This window comes from Miniopterus natalensis, chromosome 1 (genome assembly GCF_054644295.1).
Source record: "Miniopterus natalensis isolate mMinNat1 chromosome 1, mMinNat1.hap1, whole genome shotgun sequence".
In the NCBI taxonomy this organism is placed as follows: domain Eukaryota; kingdom Metazoa; phylum Chordata; class Mammalia; order Chiroptera; family Miniopteridae; genus Miniopterus; species Miniopterus natalensis.
In genome coordinates this window covers 179554685-179579881 of record NC_142081.1, presented here as the reverse complement: position 1 = coordinate 179579881, position 25197 = coordinate 179554685, and the positions used below count along the sequence as shown (strand labels likewise).

At 40.2% G+C, this 25197-nt stretch overlaps 1 protein-coding gene and 1 pseudogene across 2 annotated transcripts in view; both read right to left on the bottom strand.

Moving 5' to 3' along the window:
• Positions 1-15171, bottom strand: part of PDS5A (PDS5 cohesin associated factor A) — a 92929-nt gene extending 77758 nt beyond the window's left edge. For both annotated transcript variants that reach the window (XM_087827754.1, XM_087827757.1), the window contains exons 1-2: positions 15079-15171; positions 14041-14218 (exon numbers count right to left, since the gene is read on the bottom strand). In XM_087827754.1, coding sequence (XP_087683880.1) covers positions 14041-14178 — 138 coding nt within the window. In that variant the 5' untranslated portion in view covers positions 14179-14218; positions 15079-15171. The remainder of the gene's footprint in view (positions 1-14040; positions 14219-15078) is intronic.
• Positions 15172-24137: 8966 nt separating this feature from the next.
• On the bottom strand, positions 24138-24498 carry LOC107533275 (large ribosomal subunit protein eL33 pseudogene; annotated as a pseudogene).
• Between the last annotated feature and the right edge of the window lie 699 nt (positions 24499-25197).

The window sequence follows — 25197 nt, the reverse complement described above, 5'->3', positions numbered from 1 at the left end:
CTATTCTCCATAGTGGCTGCACCAGTCTGCATTCCCACCAGCAGTGTACCAGGGTTCCCCTTTCTCCACACTCTTGCCAGCACAAGTCATTCGTTGATTTGTTGATGGTGGCCATTCTGACAGGTGTGAAGTGATACTTCATTGTGGTTTTAATTTGCATCTCTCTGATGATTAGCGATGTTGGAGTATTTTTTCGTATGTCTCTTGGCCATCTGTATGTCCTCTTTGGAGAATTGTCTATTGAGGTCCTTTGCCCATTTTTAAATTGGATTGTCTTCCTCTTTTTGAGTTATGTGAGTTCACTGTAACTTTGGAAATTAGCCACTCATCAGATGCATCCTTGGTAAATGCTCTCCCATACTGTGGGGTTTTTTTGTATTTTGAGGCTGATTTTTGCTGTGCAGAGCTTTTTAGTTTGATGTAGTCCCATTTGTTTGTGTTTCTCTTGCCCTAGAAGATGTATTGGTGAAAATTCTACTATGTGAAATGCCTGTGACTTTACGGCCTGTTTTCTTCCAGGATTTTTATGGTTGTGACTTACATTTAAGTCTTTTATCCACTTTGAATTTATTCTTGTGTATGGAGTAAATTGGTGATCTAGTTTCATTTTTTTGCATGTATCTGTCCAATTTTCCCAACATCAATTATTGAAGAGACTGTTTTTACTCCATTGTATGCTCTTCCCTACTTTGTCAAATATTTACTGACCATAATGGCGTGGGTTTTTTTTCTGGGGTCTCTGTTCTGTTCCATTGATCTGTATGTCTGTTGTTGTACCAATACAAGGCTGCTTTGATTACAGTGGCTTTGTAGTATAGTTTGATAACTGGTAAAGTGATCCCTCCAACTCTGTTGTTCTTTCTCAAGATGGCTACAGCTGTTCAGGGTCTTTTTTGGTTCCATATAAACTTTTGGAATATTTGTTCTAGCTCTATGAAATATGCTGTTGGCATTTTAATAGAAATTGCATTGAATCTAGATTGCTTTGGGTAGTATGAACATTTTAATGATATTAATTCTTCCAACCCATGAACATTGTATATTCTTCCAATTGTTTTATATCTTCCGCTATTTCTTTTTTCAGTGTCCTGTAGTTTTCTGAGTACAGGTCTTTTACATCCTTGGTTGTTTATTCCAAGGAATCTTATTTTTTTTAGTTGCAATGGTAAATGTTTTTTAGTTTCTCTTTCAGAGAGTTCATTGTTGGTGTATAAAAATGCTGTCAATTTTTTAATGTTAATTTTGTATCCAGCTACCTTGCTGAATTAACTTATCAAATCTAGTAGTACTTTGGGGGAGTCTTTCAGGTTTTCAATGTACAATATCATGCCATCTGCAAATAATGAGTTTTACTTCCTCCTTCCCAATTTGGATACCTTTCAGTTTTCTTCCTGTCTGATAGCTGTAGCAAGGACTTCCAGTACTATGTTGAATAAAAGTGGTAAAAGCGGACAACCCTGTCTTGTTCCCATTTTTAAGGGAAATAGTTTTAGTTTTGACCATTGAGTATGATGTTGTCTGTACGTATGTCACACATGACCTTTACTATGTTGAGGTATGATCCCTCTGTTCTCATTTTGTTGAGTTTTTAAAATAAAAAATGAGTGCTGGACTTTGTCAAATGCTTTTCCTGCATCTACTGATATGATGACTTTTGTCCTTCATTTTGTTTATGTGATGTATCATATTTATTGATCTGCGAGTATTATACCAGCCTTAAATCCCCCAAATAAATCCCACTTGGTTGTGGTGTACGATCTTTTTAATGTATTGCGGGATCCGGTTTGAGAGTATTTTGTTGAGGATTTTAGCATTTATGTTCATCAGAAATATTGGCCTGTAATTTTCTTTTTTTGTAGTGACTTTATCTGGTTTCGGGATTAGGACGATGCTGGCCTCATAAAAAAGCTTGGGAGTTTTCCCTCCTCTTGAATTTTCTGGAATAGTTTGAATAGGTGTTAATTCTTCTTTGAATGCTTGGTAAAACTCACCTGTAAATCCATCTGGTCCTAGACTTTTGTTTGCCGGGAGTTTTTTTACTGCTTCAATTTGATTAGCTGTTATCGGCCTATTCAGGTTTTCTGATTCCTCGTGATTCAGCTTTGGAAGATTGCATGCTTCTAGGAATTTGTCCATTTCACCCAGGTTGACCAGTTTGTTGGCATATAGTTGCCCATTCTTATGATCCTTCGTATTTCTGTTCGGTGAGTTGTTATATCTCCTTTATCATTTCGGATTTTATTTATTTGGGTACTCTCTCTGTTTCTTGGTGAGTCTGGTTAAAGGTTCATCAGTCTTATTCATCTTTTCAAAGAACCAGCTCTTGGTTTCATTGATCTTTGTATTGTTTTATTAGTCCCTATGTCATTAATTTCTGCTCCGATCTTTATTATTGCCTTCCTTCTACTTCCTTGGGGATTTTCTTGCTGTTCTCTTTCTAACTCTTTTTGTGTTAGATGGTTTAGTAGAGCTTTTTCTTGTTTCCTGAAGTATGCCTGTAATGCTATGAACTTTCCTCTCAGGATTGCTTTTGTTGTGTCCCATAGATTTTTGATTTCTTCCTTCATCCATTTGGTAACCCATTCATTGTTGAATAACATGCTATTTATCCTCCATGTGCTTGAATATTTTTGAGTTTTTTTATAGTGGCTGATTTCTAGTTTCATGTCATTGTGATCCAAGAAGATGTTTGATATGATTTCAATCGTCTTGAACTGGTAGAGACTTTCTGTGTGCCCTAACATGTAGTCTATTTCTGAGAACATTTCATGTGTACTTGAGAAGAATGTGTACTCTGCTGCTTTGGGATGAAATGTTCTGTAAATGTCAACTAAATCCATTAGATCTAGTGTGTCATTTAAGGTCTCTGTTGCCCTGTTGATTTCTTGTCTTGATTTGACAAAAAATGATGGCAGTGTGGTGTTAAAATCCCCCACTATGACTGTGTTGCTGTCAATCTCCCCTTAAAGTCCACCAAGAAATTTATATATTTAGGTGCTCCTATATTAGGTGTATATATATCTACATGGGTTATTTCCTCCTGTTTGATTGATCCCTTTAGTATTATGCAGTGACCTTCTTTGTCTCCTGATATAGTCTTTATTTTGAAGACTATTTTGTCAGAGATAAGTACTGCTACTCCAGCTTTTTTTCATTTCCATTTGTATGGAATATTTTTTCCACCCCTTCACTTTCAGCCTGTATAAATCTTTTGCTCTCGGGTGGGTCTCTTGTGGACAGCATATACATGGGTTCTGTTTTCTTATCCATTCAGCTACCCTATGTCTTTTATTGGAGCATTTATTCCATTTATATTTAAGGTTATTATTGACATATACTTATTTAATGCCATTTTTCCCCTTTATGTCGATGTACCTTTCTCTCAATATTTCTTCTTCTTAAAGTAGTCCTTTTAGCATTTCTTGCAATGCTGGTTTGGTGGTACTGAACTCCTTTAGCCTTCTTTTGTCTGGGAAGCTCTTTATTTCACCTTCAAATTTTAAGTGGTAGCCTTGCTGGATAAAGCAGTCTTGGTTGCAGGTTTTTGCTTTTCATTACTTTGAGAACTTCATGCCACTCCCTTCTGGCCTGAAGTGTTTCTGTTGAGAAATTTGCTGTCAGCCTTACAGGGTTCCCTTGTAGGTCACTGCTTGTCTTTCTCTTGCAGCCCTTAATATTCTCTTTGTCCTTAACATTTGCCATTTTAATTATGATATGTCTTGGAGTGGGTCTCTTTGTGTTCCTCTTGTTTGGAACCTTCTGTGCTTCCTGAACTTGTGTGGCTTTCTCCTTAACCAGCTTAGGAAAATTTTCTGTCATTATTTCCTCCACCAGGTTCTCTATCCCTTGCTAACTTTCCTCCCCCTCTGGTACCATGATGCAAATGTTGTTTTGCTTCATGTTGTCCCAAAGTTCCCTTAAACTGTCTTCATGCTTCTGAGTAGTTTTTCTGTGTGTTTTTTTGCTGTTCTGAGTGTTTTTTTCTACCTTATCTTTTAATTCGCTTATTTTATCCTTTGCTTCATTGAACCTGCTTTTAATTCATTCCAGAGTATTCTTGATATCAGATACAGTATTCTTCATTTCTGCCTGGTTCTTATTTTCAAATCTAGCTCCTTTTTCATGCTTTCAAAGTTTCTGGATCTTCCCATTAAGTGTCTTGCTGTTCTCATTAATTTCCTTGAGCATCTTTATAACCATTAATCTGAACTCTATCTCTGATAACTTGCTTAACTCCATCTCATTAAGGTCTTTTTCTGGTGATTTTTCCTTTTCTTTAGTTTGGGGGTTGTTTCTTTGTCTCTCCATTTTAGTAACTCTTAGTGTTTGTATCTGTATATTAGATATACTTGCTGTCTCCTAGTCTTGTGGGATTTTGTAGTGTACATCCAGTGGGACCTGGAGGTGTGTTTTCCTTATACTTCTGAGCTATTTGCTCTAGGTGTGTCCTTTTTGTGGGTGTCCCTTTTGTGAGTTCTTTGGGCTCTTCTGTTGTAATTGGGTCTAGATTGTTGTTGACCTATTTTGGGGAGGACTCTCCTCTCAGGTTGGCTAACGGTGAGGCGCAACCACAACCACATCATGTGAGCTGTTGTACAGGGGTGACAGGGCTAAACACAACCAAACTGCCAGGAAACAAATAGTAACTTACAAAATATCCTGACAATCACAAGGAAAACAACCCAAGCGAAAGTAGAATTAGGAGAGCAAAGTGAGAACACAAATGCTAAAGCAAAAAAAAAAAAAAAAAAAAAAAGGGAAAGATATTATTGCTAATAGTAAAATAAAAATAATAAAAATAAAATAAAATAAAAAGTGAAAAATAGCCCAGCCAGGCGTGGCTCAGCAGTTGAGCATTAACTTATGATCCAGGAGATCACCATCAATTCCCAGTCAGGGCACATGCCCAGGTTGCGGGCTCCATCTCCAGTTGGGGGTGTGCAGGCGGCAGCCAATCAATGACTCTCTCATCATTGATGTTTCTATCTCTTTCTCTCCCTCTCCCTTTCTCTCCTGAAATCAATAAAGACATATTTAATAAAAAAAAAAAAAAAAAAGTAAAAAATAGAGAAGCTACTGGGAGATAAAAGGGGCAGAGAAAAGATTCTGAAAGGAAAGAAGGGTGAGCAAAAAATAAGGATAGAGAGTAGTAATAAGAAAATGGTTGAAAAATAAAAAATAAGAATAAAATAAACAAACACAAACAAAAATATAGGAAGACAGAATAAAAGGGGAGAAAAAGAAAAGGGGAAAAAAAGAAAGTTATGTTAAGTGAACAAGAAGAGAGAGAGAGGTAAAACAAGGACAGGGAAGGAGGCTAACAAGAGATATGGAGTAAAAATAGAGAAAAGCAATAAACTTTTTGGTTATAATGGTAATATCCCGGCTATAAAGCAGAAAATATCAAGAAAATCTTGATAATAGAACAAAAAAAACACACAAAACAAAACACAACAAAGCAAAAAAATAAGCAAAGCAAGACAAAACAATTTTAAAAGAAATTAAATTAAAAATCTTTAAAAAAATCTTTTCCCTTTCTTTAAAAAAAAAAAAAAAAGTCTATCAGGTGAGTTTCATCTAGGCAGCTTATTACTGTTCCGTATCCTGATTTTGGGTCTCCTAAGAGGTACTTGTGTGTCAGCCAATGTCAAGAGATGTCTAGGTTTGGTTCTAGTTTCCTTAGGTAGTTGGCTGATCTAAGGCTCTCTGTGGACCACCTCCCCCTGTCAGCTATTTTGCCTCCCCCTTGTGGTTGCCAGGTCTTCTTCCAAAGTCTTCTGATGAAAGTCTTTAGGGTGCAGGCTAGCTAGTGTAGCTGGGGATATTGCTCCCCTTACTTAAGTGGTTTTGCTGTCAGGCCACTCACTGTGAGAGAGTTAGTCTCTGCTCCACAGCCAACTCCTCAGTTTCTACCATATCCTCCAATTCTAGTTCCCCATACTATGGCCTGCTACAGGTTCAGGCTAAATTCAGTCTGTTGTCTTTTCTGTATGGGCAGTTTCAGTGGCCTAGACTCAGTGGGTTTGATTAAAAAAGACTCCAGTGAGCAATTTGCCTGCCCAACCTCCAGAAGGGGTTTTAAGCTTTTCCTCCAGTTCCCAAACAATAATCCCTGAGAGTCTTACTCATAATGTTGTCCTGTGAACTGTTCACCCTTCCCCCTCAGGACTGTGCCCTGCAGGCGATATCTGGGGCTTCAGTGACCTGAACCAGCCCCTTTCCTGTTGTGGGTGGTGCTCCTAGCCTGTGGGAAAGGTAGTTGTGCTCCGCCCCTCCTTTCCCAGATCTGGTTGGCTGATCTCACAGGACTCTGAGTTCAAACTGTTCACAATGCAGACACAAATCCCAGCTTTCACTGGTCTATCCCACCAATGCAAGCCAGGAAGGTGGATGCCCGTTCAGCAAACAAAGACACACAAAGCAACAAACAGGCAGAGAACCTGCCCTGTGTGGTCCCAGGGCCCCTGTGCCTCAAACCAAGCAGGAGGGGTCACAAAGCCAGCCCCACGCAGGTCTCCTGCACAGCTGATCTCAGTAAATCTGGAGCACCTCCTTGCGTGCTATCCTGGCTTCCCTCAGAGCAGGTCAAAAATCTCCGCTTTACCCACAGGCAGCTCTGGCGGCTGGAGTCCCTATCCACCCTGCTGGCAGCTCTGGTCCCTCTCTGGCAGCAGGAGGGCTCTCTTCCCCTTCCCAGTGCCACACAGTTCAAGTGCTTTCTGGGGTTCTACATAATGCCTTACAGCAAAGCAGAGGGTCCCTGTAGGTTGCTGCTGAGTGCAGCCCTCTGGCTCTTTCTATTTGGAAGTCACACCCTGCAGGAGAGCCTTTCTTGTGGTCAGCACCTGGGGTGAATTTCTCCTGCCAACGCTGCCACCATTAGGTGCGTTGCACTGGGAAGGCGTGGTCCCTCCTCACAGGTACACTGTTCCCCTGGCTCCCTCTGCCCAACGTGCACGGGTTCTCCTTCCATTCTCCTCTACTCTGGGTTTGTGATCCCAGCTTTTGGGTGCCATTCCACACTCCCAAGGGGAGAGAGCTTTGCAGCCTCTAACCCTCAGGGCTTGCAGCACAGCACTGGCTTCGGGGGGACTCTCCCTTTCTACACGCCCCCCCCCCCCCCCCGACTCTATGATGTTTCTTCAGTGTTCCTTACTCGAAATATGTCTACTCAGGTATATTTCTCTTGTTTTTCCAAGCTGGCTACAGAGTATTTTAGCTGTAAGTCCAGTCTGTGGCTGGAAGCAAGGGCAATCTGCTTCTTGTCAGAGTGCTGACATCTTCCCTCCTCTGCCATACTGCTGTTTTTGAGATTAAATGTTTTTCAAGTTTGTACATATACTACAAAGTGTATAGTTGGTATACTTTGAGTTGGCATGAGAGCTCCTGTGATAGATTAAAGATGGCTACAAATTCTTTCCTACTTCTCCACTGAGAAGTAGGGTTTTCTCCCCTTGAATGGGGGTTGGGCTATGGCTATTTAATTTTTGTTTCTTTGGTTTTTTTTTAAACTTTTTTGAGCTATGACTACTTCAACTAGTAGACTAAGTTAGAACTGGCACTGCCAATTCTGAACCAAGCCTTTAAAAGTACTGGCAACTTCCTCCATACTGCCTTGGAGCCCTGAGTCCAACTACCCTACTGGAGAGACCATGTGAAGAAGCTCCAAGTCTACAATACACAAAGGAAAAAAGGCCCAGCTGAGTCCACCAAGTGTTTCTTTAAACTGTTTCTACCAAGGCACCAAGTGTTTGAGAAAACCCAGTGTGAATCTTTTAGACGTCTAATCACCAGCTGAAAACCAGAGTGAGCCCAGTAAGCAATGCGGAGCAGAAAAATAAGTCAAGCCCTGCCCGAATACCTGATCCACAAAACTGTGAAATATAAAGAAAAGTTGCTCATAGTAGCCAAAAGGTAGAAGCAACCTAGGTGTCCATTAAATGACAAATGAATAAACAAAAGATGCTATATACATACGATGGACTATTATCCAGCCTTAAAAAGGAAGCAAATTCTGCCGCATACTACAATGTGGAGAAACCCTGAAGACATTATGCTAAGTGAAATAAGCCAGTCACAAAAGGACAAATATTGTATGATTCCACTTATAGAGTAGTAAAATCCACAGAGACTAAAAGTAGAATGGTAGCTGGCTGGGCCAGGGGAAGGGGAGAATAGAGTTATTGTTTAATGGGTACAAATTTTCAGTAGGGGAATATGAAAAAGTTCTGGAGGAAGATAGTAGTGATGGTTGTACAACAATGTAAATGCCACAGACTGCACACTTAAAAATTATTAAAGTAGTAAATTTTATGATATATATACATATTTTTTTACCACAGACAAAAAAGTTGCTATTGCCCTGGCTGGGTAGCTCAGTTGGTTAGAGCATTGTCCTGATACACCAAGGTTGTGATCAGGACACATACAAGAATCAACCAGTGGATGTATAAATAAGTGGAACAACAAATCAATGTTTCTCTCTCTCTCTTCTTCCCTTCCCCCCCTCAAAAAAAAAAAAAAAAGTTGCTGTTAGAAACCACTGAATTCGGGGTAGTTTGTTACACAGCAACTGAAAACCAGAATAGTTATACACAAATAGAAGTCTAAAATAAGAACTGTGCTTCACTATTACTTCACAAACACATACTGGCTATATTTTAGAGTTTGATTTTAAGAAATCTTGCTTCTGAACTTAATTTCTTAGCAGAATCTTCTGCATTAATAAAAAATTAAAATATGTGAGCAGAATTCAGAGTTGAAATTACATACTGAATTTTATGTAAAATTAACATTCTGTGTTGGCAATTAGGGGTGAATAAAAATCATTTATGGAGGTGAAAATAATTACAACAAAACTAAGTATTTCTGGGGTCCACCTGGAGGAAAGGGAAAGAACTCATGTCCTTCCTTCCCCTAATCTATTCCTCCCCTCTCCCAACCTAGGTTTGATGACAAAAGGAGGATGCCCACCTTAAATCAAGATCCCCATATCCTAATTCCTACTAAACTATCAAACAGACAAGACTATAGAAAGCAGAAGTGAGAATGTGGGGAAAAGAGAGAATTACTGAAACAAAGAGAAAGATTACAGACAAATGCAAAAAAACACAGAAGACAGACCTGGTGGGAGAAAAATGGGAGACATTTTCAGAACAATAAAACCCTGTTATTTCATCTTTCCTAATTCTTGGCACCAAGGTAATTATTTTTATTTGATTCAATGACAGAATAAATATAGCCGGTTTGGTTATGAAGTTATGACCAGAGAATTATCTAGGGCACTGAGCTGAGACCAGGTAATCAGAAATGGGTATCAGAAACAAATTTCACCCTGCCCATCAGGATCTCCTTTTTAAAAACCAAGGCTTATCAAGGGCCTCCCATCTCCAAAATAGCAAAAAAGAAAGGAAGAAAAATGAGTGTGGCACATAGCTCTGTAGTAACACATGATCAGAGATAAACTATGTATAACAAACTGTGGGCAGAATCACTTAATGCAACTTTGTATGACCTCTGCATTAGTTTCCGAATCCTTAACTATTAAGAGGAAGAGTATCTGTGAAATATAGATCACACTTAATGTAACACTGGTAGCAAATGGTCTGCTGTCTTTCAAAACAGCCAACTAACTTTAGTATGGCTTTTAATACTTCTGTCAATTAATATGTAATTGTAACTTATCTAAGTAACCAAACTGTTAATGCCAGTTTTCAGCTTTATGTGACTGGGGTTGGTCAGAATCTCTCAGACTCAGTTTCTTCATCTGGAAAATTAGAACAAACCCAAATAAACTTTAAGCTATCTTTTAGTTCTAAAATTCTAAATATGTATGTTATCATCTCTGGTATACAGGTAAGGTACTTAAGTTGCAATTCAAAATATTTCAAATTACCTTTCATTTTAAAAAATAAGAATATTTCTCTAATCCAATATTAATACAAAGTATTCATTTGTTCATTCAACTAATATTTGTTGAGCACCTAATTATGAGCCAGACATTAAACCTGGCACTGGGAGGATAAAAAATAAATATAGGTATGGTACTTGTACTCACAAAGCTCACAGAGAAGTTGCGGAAACAAACCAAATTAACAGATGCATAAGAGTAATATCACAACTATAATAAGTGATATGAAGGGGTTAAAAGAGTATATAATGAAGAATCTGAGAGACTTTCATTAAGAACAAATAAATGACAAATGAAATGAGAGGAATGGTACATATGGCCTACATAATGTGGAATTTGTCTAGGCAGAAATAAACATGGCATGTTCAAGGAACTGACAGAGGCCAGTGTGATTGGACATAAAAGTATTTCCTTAGAAGTTGAAACTTCTTTTATATTAAAGAATAGCTTAGCTCATCAAAGACATACTCTAAGAATTATTTTCAAGGAAGCTTCAAAGCATCACAATAGTTTCTCTCTCATGTTAAAAAATGCTGTCCTATATCTCCCTGGAAAAGACCAAACTCTCATTGATTTCCTTTCTTTTCATTTTACTGTTTCCAACTGAATAAAGCACCCAAGAATGTTTTTATTGACTTTTAGAGAGGAAGAGTGAGAAACATAGATGTGAGAAACATTGATGGGTTGCCTCCCGTACGTATATACCCCAAACAGGATTGAACCCACAACCTAGGTATGTGCCCTGACCAGGAATTGAACCTGAAACCTTCTGGTATACAGAACGATGCTCCTATCAACTGAGCCACCCAGCCAGGGCATGAAAACCACTACTTCTTAGTTCTACTCAGATTCCTTAGACAAAAGCAGCTATAAGAATAAAAATAAATATGATGCTATTGCCCTGGCTGTGCCACTAACCTGCCCTATGACTGATTTGGTAAGTGTCACTTGGCCACTTGGGCCTAACTTTTGTCATCTGTAAAATAGGGGGCGTTCCAGAATTTAAGACCTTTCTAACTCTAAAATTATGTTCTGCTGTAAAAATGCTTTGTTCTGTTCTTTAAATTGAAGAGAATTAGACCAAATATCTCTGAATTCCATTGTGTAAGATTTTGTCTTTAAGCCCTCTTTTTTTTTTTTTAAATATATCTTTATTGACTTCAGAGAGAGTGCAGCAGAGGGAGAGAGAGATAGAAACACCAATGATGAGAGAGTCATTGGGGATCGAGCCCGCAACCCGGGCATGTGCCCTGACCAGGAATCGAACCCTGATCGCCTGGATCCTAGGTTGATGCTCAATCGCTGAGCCACGCCCGGCTGGGCTAAGCCCTCTTTTTATCTATGTATCGCATCTGAACATTACTGCTGTATTATAAAAAGATACTGAATATATAAAACTTGCCCATATTTAAGGGTCTAATAAACATAAATTATAAAATAATACAGTTAAATATTGTTTAAAAGATCTGTACTTCAAATGAGACAGTAATACTTTAACAAAACAAGGGTACCTAAAAAGTCAAAATAGGCTGGGCCAGGTGTGGCTCAGTGGTTGAGCACCAACCTAGGATCCAGGAGATGGCGGTTCAATTCCGGGTCAAGGCACATGCCAGGGTTGTGGGCTCAATGCCCAGTCAGGGGCATGCAGGAGGCAGCTAATCAATGACTCTCATCATTGATGTTTCTATCTCTTTTTCTCCCTCCCTCTCTCTGAACCAATAAAGACAGATTAAAAAAAAAAAAAAAGTCAAAATAGTACTAAGTCAAAATAAATTTAGAAAGGCGGGTGGAAAACAAAATTTTAAGAATTCTTGAGAAAAGCAAAATTTTAGCATAGGACATTCAAATTAGTTGATATGCATGTCAATTTTAATTTCCAAAATAACTCATAATGGATACTCTAACCCAATGCTCATGCTAGACTTGATTCTCTGTTCATCTATGGTTAACAATATTTCTGATATTTAATCAAGTGGAAAATTTTCAAGTGGAAAATGTATATATAGCCATAACTTTTTAAAAATGTACATTTTTAATATATTTTATTGATTTCAGAGAGAGAGAGGAAGGGAGAGGGAGAGATAGAAACATTAATGATGAGTCACTGATGGGCTGCCTCCTGCACCCCCCCCCCCACTGGGGATCAAACCTGCAACTCGGGCATGTGCCCTCACCAGGAATCGAACCTCAGTCTCCTGGATCATAGGTTGATGTTCAACTGCTTAGCCACGCTGGCTGGGCTATAGCCATAACTTTTTAAACCAGATTATCCATCACTAGAATTCAAGTTTCAATATTCTAAAGATGAATACCAAAAAAATCCATAAATTTTTTACTTAACAGTTTTATATTCCATAATTTTTCAGCATCTCAAAACACTCAATATAACCTTAAGAAACATCAATTAAGCACCTCACTTCATATATAATCTTTAGTATAAAGATTTACTTATTTTTTAAATTTTTATTTATTGATTTTTAGAGAGGGAGGGAAAGAGAAAAAAGAAACACATCAATTTGTTGTTCCACTTATTTATGTATTCATTGGTTGATTCTTGTATGTTCCCCTGATCAGGGCTTGAACCTGCAATCTTGGCATAGTAGGACCACACTAATCAACTGAGCTACCTGGCCAGGGCAAGATTTATTTTAATGGAAGGTATTGTGTCCAAATCCTTCCAAAGAGGTAACAAATAATTAGATTTTGAACACTAAACTACAATAATCCTTTAAATATTCATTAAGCTCTCACAAGATTATTAACATTTACTAGGCACTCTACTAATATCTAAGAGCAAAGGGGCAAGATCATTCCCTAAAAATACATTTCACCAAGTTGCTCAAGGTAGAAACACTATATACATTGTTTCTTCCCTCACCTCCCACCAAGTCTGATTCTAACTCTGAATTATCTCTTGGATCATTCCCTACCTTTTCATTCCCACTATGACTGCGGTACTTCAAGATTTCAATACCTTTTACCTAGACTATTATTAATAGTTTCCTAGCTGGCTTCCTGGCTTCAATCTAGCTCTAATTTTGACAACCAAAAGGTCTTCGGCATTGGCAAATGTCCTCTAGGGGTCAAAGATGCACTGGTTGAGCCCTGGCTGGGTGGTCCAGCTGGTTGGAGCATAGTCCTATACACCAAAGAGTGGTGGGTTCGATTTCCAGCCAGGGCACATACCTAGGTTTTGGGTTCGTTCCCCAGTCAGGACAGTACAGGAGGCAACCAATCGATGTTTCTCACATCTGCTGCTTGTCTCTCACTCTATCTCCCTTTCTCTCTCTCTAAAATCAATAAAAACATACCCTCTAGTGAGGATTAAAAAAAAAGTCATGACTTAAAAAAAAAAAAAAGATGCCATAGTTGAGAACCACTGCATCAAACTGATTCCCTTAACAAGAATGGAATTTATTTTGTAAGGCGGTGGCCACAATCTATGTCCATGCAACACAGCAAAAACTTCACCAACATAAAGCTGAAACTTACACCTTTGACCTTAGGACCACCATGCTTAAACTAAATCAGCTGATTCTTTATAAAAGGAGCCGTAATACTTTTTCTTACAACCTCTTTCAACACGTGGACCTAAAACATCACCTTACTTCAAGCCTAAATATTGAAAAGTCAGTACCTTCTGTCAAAGTTTAACCATACTATATGCACATTTAAGTTTCTGCATATTAGAAGATTGTGACAATTTAAAAAATACCTTTTGTACTTAAATCAAGTCTCTTCAGAAGTTGATGAAAACAGGACTTCCTAGACTAATTACCTACATTTAAGGTTGCAAGTTACTTTGAACACTATTCTCATAAATATTTCTAGAAAAAAACTTTAAAAGTTGAATTCTTACGCTTAAAAATCAGTAAGATTCAAAACATAACATCCCTTTGAATTGCTCATAATGGTCATGCCCCCCCCCCCCAAAACTTTTTCAAAGATACAGCCAACATAGACCAATACCTTTCAGAGGGGTTAAGGAGTAGACGACAAGCTATCTAAAAAAAAACCCTGGCAGGTGAAACGCTAAAGGCCAGGCCTCCTAGTGTGGTGGTAACCACCACAGGAGAGGGCACTTCCTACCTCACACGTCTGAAATGTAGACATTTTGTCCTGACTCTCACCTTCAGTCGTTTGATCATTTCGTCTGTGGTGATCTTGTCGGTGATCTCCTTTACCCCCGGAGGGTAAGCAATCTTCCCGTCGGCACTCCCGACGCCACAGAGGGCAGTGGCAGGCTTGGGCTGCGCGGTGAAGTCCATCCTGGGGGACAACTTTTCTTTCACAGTCCTCTACCGGCCTCTATCGGTCAGAAAACAAAAGTTCAGCGGGAAAGGGGCGACTTTGTAACCTCTTTTTTCATTTCAAAAATCTCTAATCGGCAAAGGGCCCTATCTCCCGGGAGGCCGGGGACTCGGCGGCAGCCCCGCCACCCGCTCCTTCCCGGGGCTTGAACCTCGGCGGCCGCCCGGCTGCCCCCTCCCACGCGGGCCCCGCCAGCCCCGGGCCCACGGGGCTCTCCCGCACCATCCGCTGGGGCCGCGGGAAGCGCCGAGCAGCGCAGGAGTTTCCCATTCCGCCTTTCACAATGAAATCCATCCCCAAGCACCGAGGTCCGAAGTTTGGCGGCCTCCGGAATCCGGCGAGGCAACCAAGGCCCCAGCTCCATCAGAGAGAAACGCTGATCCCCACACGGCCGGTCCCCTTCGGGAAAGGAGACGCGAGGCCTATAGGGCTCGGCTTAGGCCGCAAAACTAGGGACCCGACTGGACCCACACGCAGCGGCGGCTCCCCGGAACGAACGCCCTTGCAGGGCCCAGCTTCGGGACCCCGGCGTCCCCGCCACGCTCCCGACCCTCCCCTGTCCCGCTCCCCGACCCCCGCGGGAGGGGAAAACAAGCCGCCCTCCACCCCAAACCCCACGCAAGGAAGCGGCTGACGCGGCTCCGTACTTCACATTTTGTTCCTTCAACTTCGGCTAAGGGACCCCAGAGGCTTCTGTCGCCCCCCGCCACTGGGCGCCGTCCCGCGCCAAGGCCTTACCAGTACCTCCGGGCAGCCCCGCCGGGCCTCGGTCCCGCGCCCCCCCCCCCCCCGGATCTCCCCTTCCGTCCCCTCCCTCCACTAGCCGAGGGCGGGAGCCGAGCCGCCGCCGCCTTTACCTCCTCCTCCTCATGCGGGCGGAAGGCGCATCCAGCGCCCGGGCCTCTGTCAGGTGGTTGCGCCGCCGCCCCTCGTCGGGCTGCACACAAAGCGGCTTCGTGGGTCCCGCCGCCGCCGCCTCCCGCCCCGGAGCGGCGCTGGGGCTGGCGGTGCCGAGGAGCAGCCGCCGCGGGGGGAGACGCGGAGCGAGTGTGCGCTGGGCGGGGAGACACTGCCGCTCTCCGTCCGACCGAGGAAGAGCAGCCTCGGAGAAGCCTCCTCCGGGACCGTGTGCGCGTGTGTCCGCCCCGGACCCCCGCGGCCCGACCGCCCGCACCTCGCGCCCGCCGGGTCCGCCGACCCGGACCCGGACGCCCCTCGCAGCGGCGCGCGCACCGCCGTCCGTGCCCCCGGGAGCCGACTCCTCGCGCACACACCGGCCGGTCACGCGAGCGGTGCGAGAGCACGCGAGAGCAGGGCGCGCGCCTCGCTCCCTCCCCTTCCTCCGCCGGCCGTGCCTCCGCCTCCCTCGGGCCCGAGGTGCCGCGCGTGGGGCGAACAGCGCCGCCACCCGGTTGGCGCCAAGACCTGCCGCGCGGAACGACTTGGGGAAGACAAGACCCAAAGGGCGAGCAGAGGAGGAGCCCCGGTGGCGGGAAGCGAACCCGGTCCCCGCGGCCTTCTGAGGGCAAGCAGGACGAACAGAGCTTTAACTTACGTCGTGGAAATGAGTTCATGACTTTTGGGGGTCATCCTGAGGGGCGTGGACGGAACTGGTCGAAAAACGGTTAATTACTCGGTGAAAATGAACTGATTTCCTCCCTAGGGACGGAAGATCTGCAAGCTGAGGAAAAGTTTTGCAACTTGGCACAACGTGGGCTGCTCATTCTCTACCTTCTGACAACCAACGAAGTTACCCCTCTACTCTTTAGATTTCTAAAGTTAATATTTTGAAAGCTGTAAAATAGAAAAATAGCAGAGTCCAGTGGTTCTCAAAGAATGGTCTGAAACGTAAGTTCCTAGGCTCCGTTCTCAAACCGTAGAACCCAGAAATAAGCACGTTTACAAGTTAGCTAGATGGTTCTTGTAACTTATGGAAGAACTCATTTTTTAAAAAATGTTATACACAAAATAAACCGATGAACAAAATAGATCCAGAGACATAGAAGCATGGAACAGACTGACGAATCTCAAGGGGAAGGCAGGCGTGGGTGGGTGGGTGGGGAGACATTACCCTAAGAATTTATATGCATATATGCATAACCCATGGGCACAGACAATAGTCTGGTGAAAGCCTGGGGGGAGGTGTGCAGGGGGGAGGGGATCAATGGGGGAAAAAGGGACATTAGTAATACTTTAAACAATAGAGATAATTTTTTTTAAATGTTATACATATACCAAAGAATAACTTTCATCCAGAGGAAAACCCAATGCAGTGGGTTTGAGCAATTTAATGTAAAAAGTTGAGCAAATGAAACTTAAAGGCACATGCATAATTTCAGAAGATGATCTTTGGGAGAAAAAAGAGTAATAATAAATAGCATTCAGCTTTTGAAACTGACAATGGCCATAGTTTAAAATTACATGCGATTATTTATTTAAATTATTCTTGATGGATATCCATTGGCCTTTTCCACATCCTTTACTTGATCTTAAATGTTACAGCACTTACTGAATTGTTTTTAGGGTATTCCATTTATCTTGGAATCTAACGTGCCTCAGTTGCTGATTTGCTAGAACTCTGCGTAAAGGCTGTGCTTTGTTCTTGGGCATTTAGATAGAGTAGCAGGCAGAATCCATTCAAGATTGTCTTTATCCAAACTATTAAATCGCCCAAAACCTTCTCTGTTTTTAGGCTGTCCCTTTCACAGTGTTGTATTTTGTCATTTTAATAACTAAAGAGTGATGCTGCCTGGCTGGGCGTGGCTCAGTGGTTGAGTATCGACCTAGGATCCAGGTGATCGGGGTTCTGATGCCCGGTCAGGGCACATGCCTGGGTTGCGGGCTCGATCCCCAGTCGGGGACGTACAGGAGGCAGCCGATTAATGACTCTCTCATCACTGATGTTTATCTCTCTCTCTCTCCCTCTCTCTGAAGTCAATAATATATTAAAAAAAAAAAGAGTGCTGCTTTTATTGGGTGGCCAGTTATCTCAGTTGGTTAGAGCATGGTGCTGATAAAGAGGGATGCTTTGAGGGGTCTGCTGACTCAGTGGTTGAGTGTTGACCTATGAACCAGGAGGTCAGGGTTCAAATCCCGGCCAGGGCTGGGTTTGAAAGAGTGATACTTTTCATTTTCATTCTTGCACTAATTTACCCATTAGTTATTTTTTAAAATATGTTTTTTATTGATTTTTAGAGAGAGAGGAAAGGAGAGGGAGAGAGAGAGATAGAAATATAGATGAGAGATACCCATCGGCTGCCTCCTGCATGCCCTCTACCAGGGATCAGGTCTGCATCCCGGGCATGTGCCCTGACGTGGAATAGAACCTGCAACCTTTTGGTGCACAGGAGGATTCTCAACCAACTAAGCCACACTGATGGGGCTAATTTACCCATTATTAAATGGAGTTTTGTATATGTCCACAAATTTTAATTTTATGTAATTTATTATTTTGCTAATATTGTTTGACTTTATGAACTCAAAAGATAGTAAGCCCCAACGATTACAACACATAAATAAATTAAATTTGTATCATCCTAAAATTCAGGAATTCTGAAATTCCTGTTTTTACTTCTTTTCTTAAACATTTGTTTCCACTTACAGTTAATGAGATAGACTCATTTGTGCAACAATTATTTTAAGAGGACCTAGTATTCAAGGCATTGTTTTGGGCACTGAGAAAAAAAGCGTTAGTGGGGAGGGGACAAAAATCCCTGCTTCTTTGGTGGAGCTTAATTTGTTTGGGGAGAGATAAAGTAAATAATAAATAAATAAATAAATAAATAAATAAATAAATAAATAAATAAATAAATGGCTATGGAGGAAACTAAGGAAGGGGGGATGCAGATCACATATAGCCTTTTAGGCCTTTGGCCTTTGACTTGTACTGAAATGGGGGAATTATTGCAGTGTTTCAAACAGGGCAGGGACATGATGTGATTTAGGTTCTATGAGCTACACAACCTTGCACAAATTACTTCATCTTTCTATGCCTCACTTTTCTCATCTGTAAAAGGGGGATAATTTTATTTCAGAGGGTCAGTATGAGGAATAAATAAGTTAACATTTGTAAAGTGCCTAGAATAGTAACTGGCACATATAAAGCTCCACATAAATTATATATGTGTATAATGAATCAGTACAAAGCTCCACATAAATTTTATATATATAAAATTCATTATATATATATAATGAATCAGTGTAGGTGCTGGGTTGAAAATAATGTATAGAAGTAGGGTTACTAAGTATAGGACAACTGCAGAAATTCCAAGGAGAGATGGTAATAGGGCCAGGTAGTAACAGTAGAGGTAATGAAAAATGGCATAAGAAAAAGAGAGAAGTCCAAAAATTAAGGATGACTCCAAAGTTTTAGACCTAGGTAACTTGGATAAAGTAACCACTAACTGAGAGGGGAAGGACTATGTTTGGAGCAGATTTAGGATCAGGATATCTTTTAGACATCCAAGCTATTTAAAAGTTAATTTAACGAACAGTTTCTGAGCTCCTACAAGGGGTAAGACATTGTACTAGGTACTGCGGAGATATTTTAAAAACAAAGACAAAAAGTCCCTGCTCTTGACAGGATCAGGATCCACCGGAGAAATCAGACATACACTAAGGCAAGGCTGTAATATATTCTGTAATAGAGTTTTGAACTACACTGTCTGTGAGCCTAGAAAATAGGTGCTATGGTAGCTTCACAAATGAAGGAGCATTTGAGGCTGGGCCTTGAATGGTGAGTTATTTTGGTGAGAAGTTGTTGTGGGGAGGGCAATAGCTAGCAGAGATAACCACAAGGTGAACAGAGGCCTGGAGGTAATTACATGCAATTTTTTTTTGAGGGGTGGGAGTAGGATGGAGTCTGGTGTGGTTAGAAAAATGATTGAATAAAGGAGTGGCTTTGTGAGCCTTATTCCAGCCCCACATAATTACAATCAGCCCACCTCCCATATACACACATCCAAGCATACAATTTATGTACAGAATGACATCTAAGGCAGTTTCAGAATAAATCTGTAAACCCATATTTCAACCATACTGCTAACCCAAAATTCTAACTATATAGAAATTCTAGGTCCAAACTCTAAAGCAGTTCTGTCCAATAGAAATTTCAGCAACAATGTAAATGTTCCATACCTGCATTGTCCAGTACAGTAGCCATAGCCACATGTGACTCTATAATACTTGAAAGGTGGCTACTGCAACCGGGGAACAGAAGTTTTAATTTAATTTAAATTTTAAAATCTAAACAGCCATATGTGGCTAGTGGCTACTGCATTGGACTGTGCAGTTCTAGGGTATAGAGTTTGTAGGAGTGATTGACAGAAGATGAGGGTAGAAGATAAATTCTGTTTATACTGAATGCTGTAGATATTGAGCACAGTGATAGGTTAAAAGGATAAAATGGGGTAATAGGAGACTAAAGCCATTTTTAGTGAAAGTGAACTAAAGTAAAAATATAACCAAACAGATAAAATTACAAAAATATTTAAAATATTTAAAGCAGTTTTTAAAAAGATGTTTATTCTATTTATCTGAAATTACTTGATTTTCAATTTGAAATGTAACTTGCTAAATTTATCCTGAGTAGTTTTACAAATTATAAATAGGAATCATCCATGTATTTCTCTGGTCACAGAGAAATTTTAACAATGTCATATTCACTATGAAACTAAAAAAATGGTACTTTAATTTTAGTGTCTTTCCAGATATCACTGACAACTTGGCTTACATTTGTTAAAACTTAAATATATTTAGGCATATGATAATAACATAACTATCTGTAATGAATGAAATGACTTATGACTGCTTAAAACAAAAAATATGAAGTCTGAATCATTTTGGTCTAGTACGACCAAGACGTTAATGATTAACTTGTTTGTCATAGTAATTTAAAATTTTATTTGAGGGTGGGAGCAGGGTAGAGGGGGTCATTGGGGGAAAAAGAGGGACATCTGTAATACTTTCAACAATAAAAGTAAATTTTAAAAATAATTCATTTGAATTCTGTCTAATATCTTAGTCTCCATGAACATCTCTCTTCAACTTATTTATTTATTTTTATTAATTTTTAAAATTGATCTTAGAGAGAGGAAGAAAGGGAGGGAGAGAGAGACAAACATTGATGTGACAGGAAAAGATCAATTGGTTGCTTCCTGCACGTGCCCACAACCTGGGTATGTGCCCTGATCGGGAATCAAAGCCACCACCTGATTGGGAGTCAAACCTGCCACCTTTTGCTGCAAGGGACGATGCTCCAACCAACTGAGCCACACCAGCCAGGGCTATTTCTCTTCAATTTAAAGTGTGAAGTCTGAAATGCCATCATTAGTAATATTAGCTTTCTTAGAATTGTTTAATCAAAATTAAGTATTATTTAACAAGCAAGGAAGTAAACTAAAACTAAATATTTTCAAATATGAAAGAAACTACAGGTATAAGCAATATGGGTAAATCTTAATGACATAATATGATAACCTGTTTATAAAATCCAAAAGCAAGGCTCAGGGTTGTGGTTAACCCTGAAGTACAAGAGGGAACAGGGAACACAAGGGGACAAGATGAGAGAATGAATCAAAGATATAATCTTTTAAAATTATTGATTTTAGAGAGAGGAAGGGAGAGAGAGAGGCACATCAATTTGTTGTTCCACTTATTTATGCATTCATTAGTCGATTTTTGTATATGCCCTGATCGGGGTTGAACCTGCAAACTTGTTGTATCAGGATGACACTCTAACCCACTGAGCTACCTAGCCAGGGCCATGGGTAGATATACTCTCTTTAAAGCTTTATTTTGGGGCAGAGTGGTGGCTTCTCATATGTTGGATTATAATTAATCCAACTCAGGGCACCTGAAGTCCAGAAGAGAACAAACAATAATAAGACAAACTCAAGAAATTTCAAAAATATATATCATTTAATATTTTTTGAGTAATATCCCCAAAAGTGTCCTGATATTTTTTCTAATTGTGGTAATAAAGTGAGAAATTATTTGGATTTATATTTTATACGGATGCCACTTTGCAGCCCTTTTTCAAGTTGCTAGTATTAGGACAATAAATAATTATAGGACTGAAAGAATTTTCAGGGTAATTAAACTTTGAGTAATCACATTACAGAGTATTTTTATTATGAAGCTTGGGATGTCAGCCTCTTATTGTTTTATACAATTAAGCTAATTAAGAAAGTAAACTTATGAAAAATACTTCTTCACTACTGTAAAGGCAGAAGAGATTCATTTATCAAAATGTACTAGAGAGGATAATCATTGTCTCCCCTCTGCAAACTCTGTTTAAAAATTTTTTATTTATATATGAGAGAGAGAGAAAGAGAGAGAAACATCGATTTGTTGTTCCACTTATTTATGCATTCATTCGCTTTACCTGTCCAGGGCCTGCAAACTCTTTTAAGAGAGTTGTTCCTATCCCAGCCCTATACTGTATATTTTCTCGCTCTCCCTCTCTCTCTCACAGAGCCCCGAGCTGACAGAGCTTGCAATGATACCTGAACCAAGAAGATGGAATTCATAGGCTGAGCTGAGCCAAATAAAATATCATGAGAGAGGCTATCTGTGAACTAAGACTCAGCAACAGATGGAACTTTTAGCTGAATTATATCAGTGCAAAACTGTAAAGGCCTTTAACTTGCAACATACGTATATGCTAAGGAAACCTGAGCTGCCCTAATTTTTATCTTAATTGTTCAGTTTTCCTTGGACTCCACATAAGAATTATTTCCTTACAGTAAAAATCCCTTTTACTTGAGCTAACTGAGTAAATTTCTGATCTTTAAACACCAAACGACCTGATTTAGAATAACAATTGGGTTTCATGAAATCTTAACCATGACCCGTGAACTTAGCTTTACTGGGATGAATAGTGTCCCCCAAATTCATGTCTACGTGGACCCTCCAGATGTGACCTTATTTGGAAGTAGAGTCTTTGTAGATGTAATTAGTTAAAATAAAGTCATAGAGTGCGCCCTAAATCAATGACTGTTGTCCGCATAAGAAGACATGCGGGGAGAAGGCCAGGTGAAAGTGGAATCAGAGATTGGAGTGATGGAGCTGCAAGCCAAGGAACACAAAGGATTACCAGCAAGCACCAGAAGCAAGGAAAGAAACAAGGAAGGGGTCTTCCCTTTAGCCTTCACAGGAAGTAGGGCCCTGCTGACACCTTGATTTCAGACTTTGGGCCTCAAGAACAGTAAGAGAATGAATTTCTGTTCTTTTAAGCCACTGTGTTTGTGGTACTTTGTTACAACAGCTCTAGGAAACGAGTATACCAACCATACTTGCAATTTGTCTTAAAATGGGTTGGTTGGTTGGTAGCTGTAAGAAAGCAAAAGCATTTTACCTTCTGAGAGACAAATTACATCATTCTCATTTTTGGAACTAAATGTTTGCTTTTGAAAGAGGCCTGTAGAAGAACATTTATAAAGTTGTGACCAACAACTTATCTTATTTCTACATTTTTCTCAATTGTATTAAGTTTGTGAATCTCGATTTATCTCTAGAATCTTCATTTTCATTTTTCATTTACTCATATTCTTATGAAATAACAATGTGCAAGCAAATATTTAACTAATTATACAACTAAGATGGGGAAACTGCAAAAGTGGAACTGTTGGTTGGCAGACAGCTCCACCAAGCTTTGGCTCAAAGTATTTATTTGTCAGCTGATATGCAAAAGTCTAAAACTGGAATTTTAAAAGCAGTTTAGGAATGAGAATATGTAATGTTCTAAATGAGGTTGTGCAAAAATTCAATGGACTAGAGGCAAAGTTATCTGGTTTAATAATCAAGTAATTATTTTCTCTTCATTTTATTAAATAAGAATTTTTCTAAGTGTAATTTTTTCTATGACTGTGACCACTAAGTGTCATTAAAATAACCATGACAGATTGTAAGAATGAGAAGCTGAACTTCAAATTTCTGGTTTAACTAAAAATGTAACCACGTAAAAACTGGTAGCCAGCACTATCTGAGTTGTCCAAGGAATGTGCTGAATTTGCGCAACTTTTGTCTTCTGAATTTTTCCAAGTAATTCCAGAAACTGAATAGTTCCTGGAATGTGGACTACCTAGATAAATACTATTTTAGAAAAACTCTTTAGAGCTCAGTTATGCATAAACTTGTCCAGAGACTAAAGAAAATTAAGCAGTGAAGCTGCAGGAAATTTAAAAAGAGCAGTTTCACCTCCTAATCATAACAGATTTGTCATGATTTTCAGGGGATAGGAAGTTTCCTGTTAATTGAATTTTTGACAAATTAAAACCCACCCAGAAAACTCTGTTTCTTTCCAGTCCATTGAAAATATTTTAGTCTACATCAGTTCTCTTTTCAGTCTTTAGAAAGCACAGGATAGTGAACATAATAGGAAATGTTTGGTGTTTGAACATACCCCAATGCTTCTGGATTTGTCAATCTGAAAGCCACTTTAAATTTGCAAAATTGTAGTTGTAGAGTCAGAGATTGATTGAGCCTAACATGTACTGAGACTAGAACTTTCCATGGAAGTTAATTTCCCTTCCATGTGTGTTGGGTTTTTAAAAAATGGAATGGGGAGAGGTCAGTTAAGAACCTCTGTAAGCCCTGGTGTGTGGGGCTAAGTGGTTAGATACTTAGCCGAGCACTGAAGGGTCTCTGGTTTGATTCCTGGTCCAGGGCACATACCTGGGTTGCAGGTTCGATCCTCCCCCACCCTGCGGGGACAACCAATCAATGTGTCTCTTTCACATTGATGTTTTTAGCTCTCTTGCTCCCTTCCTTCCACTCTCTCTAAAAATCAATGGAAAAAATATCCTCAGGTGAGGATTAATAAAAACAAAACCAAAAGAACCTCTGTAAAACTGGGTTTTTCTTTTTAACAAAAGCACAAGAGAACAAATCCACTTTTGTTTACTTTTCAGTAAGTTTAAATCCTTAAGGGGTACAACATTACACGGATTTTGTGTCCAATGGCATTAGCAGGAAGGTTGCTTTGGGATTTAGCACGAACCATGCCACTGTTTCCATGAGCACAGAGTTACCTTTCCCCAGATTACTCTGGTTTTGTTCAGTTTGCCACCAGGAGTCACTGTGTTGTTCTTGCTTTATACACATAAGCACATCTTTTTGCCTAGATAGAATTCAGTTTTATCGTGAGCATAAACACCCTTAATTTTAAGAAAAACAGTGTGCTTCCTTCGGTTCTGGATACCCTGCTTACAGCCAGCAAAAATGGCCTTGGACCACAGACTTCCAGGCATATTTGTCATTGTAGAAGTCCTGTTCCCAGCAGGCCCCCATGGGCTCCAAATGGAGAAAGAGCTAAACTGGGTTTTGATACATCGACTCATTTAGCACTTGCTGTCTGGCAAGTTCTGTGCTAAGTGTCAAGGGTGCAGAGATGGACAAGACATTGTCCCTGTATTCAACAGGCAGTTTGAAATTTTCTTTTTAAAAAATTTTTTTATTGAGATTGGGCTGAATTCTTTTTAGTTAATCCTCACCTGAGGATATTTTTTCCATTGATTTTTTTTTTTAGAGAGAGTAGAAGGTAGGGAGAAGGGGAAGAGAGAGAGAGAAACCTTGACATGAGAAAGACGCATCGATTGGCTGCCTCTCACACCCCCCCGAATTGGAGCAGGGATCAAACCTGCCCTGGATTGGGAATTGAACCCAGAACCCTTTGATCCAAGGGCCAATGCTCTAAACACTGAGCCAAACTGGCCAGGGCTGAAGTTTTCTTGTGTTTTGCTGATAGTACTATATTTCCAAGATTTTATGCTATCTTAATTTACTAATTTGGAAAGCAGAAGTATGGATGGAAGACAATGGAATTGGGGCGATAGTGGGGAGTGAAGAATTTTTCTTAGGTGTAAGCAAGGAGAAAATATTAACCATGGCTGTCTCTTGTTAATGGGATTATGGGACAGGCTTTTTCTCTTTCTTCATACTTTCATGTGCTTTCCAAACTTTCTGAAAAAGTTTTT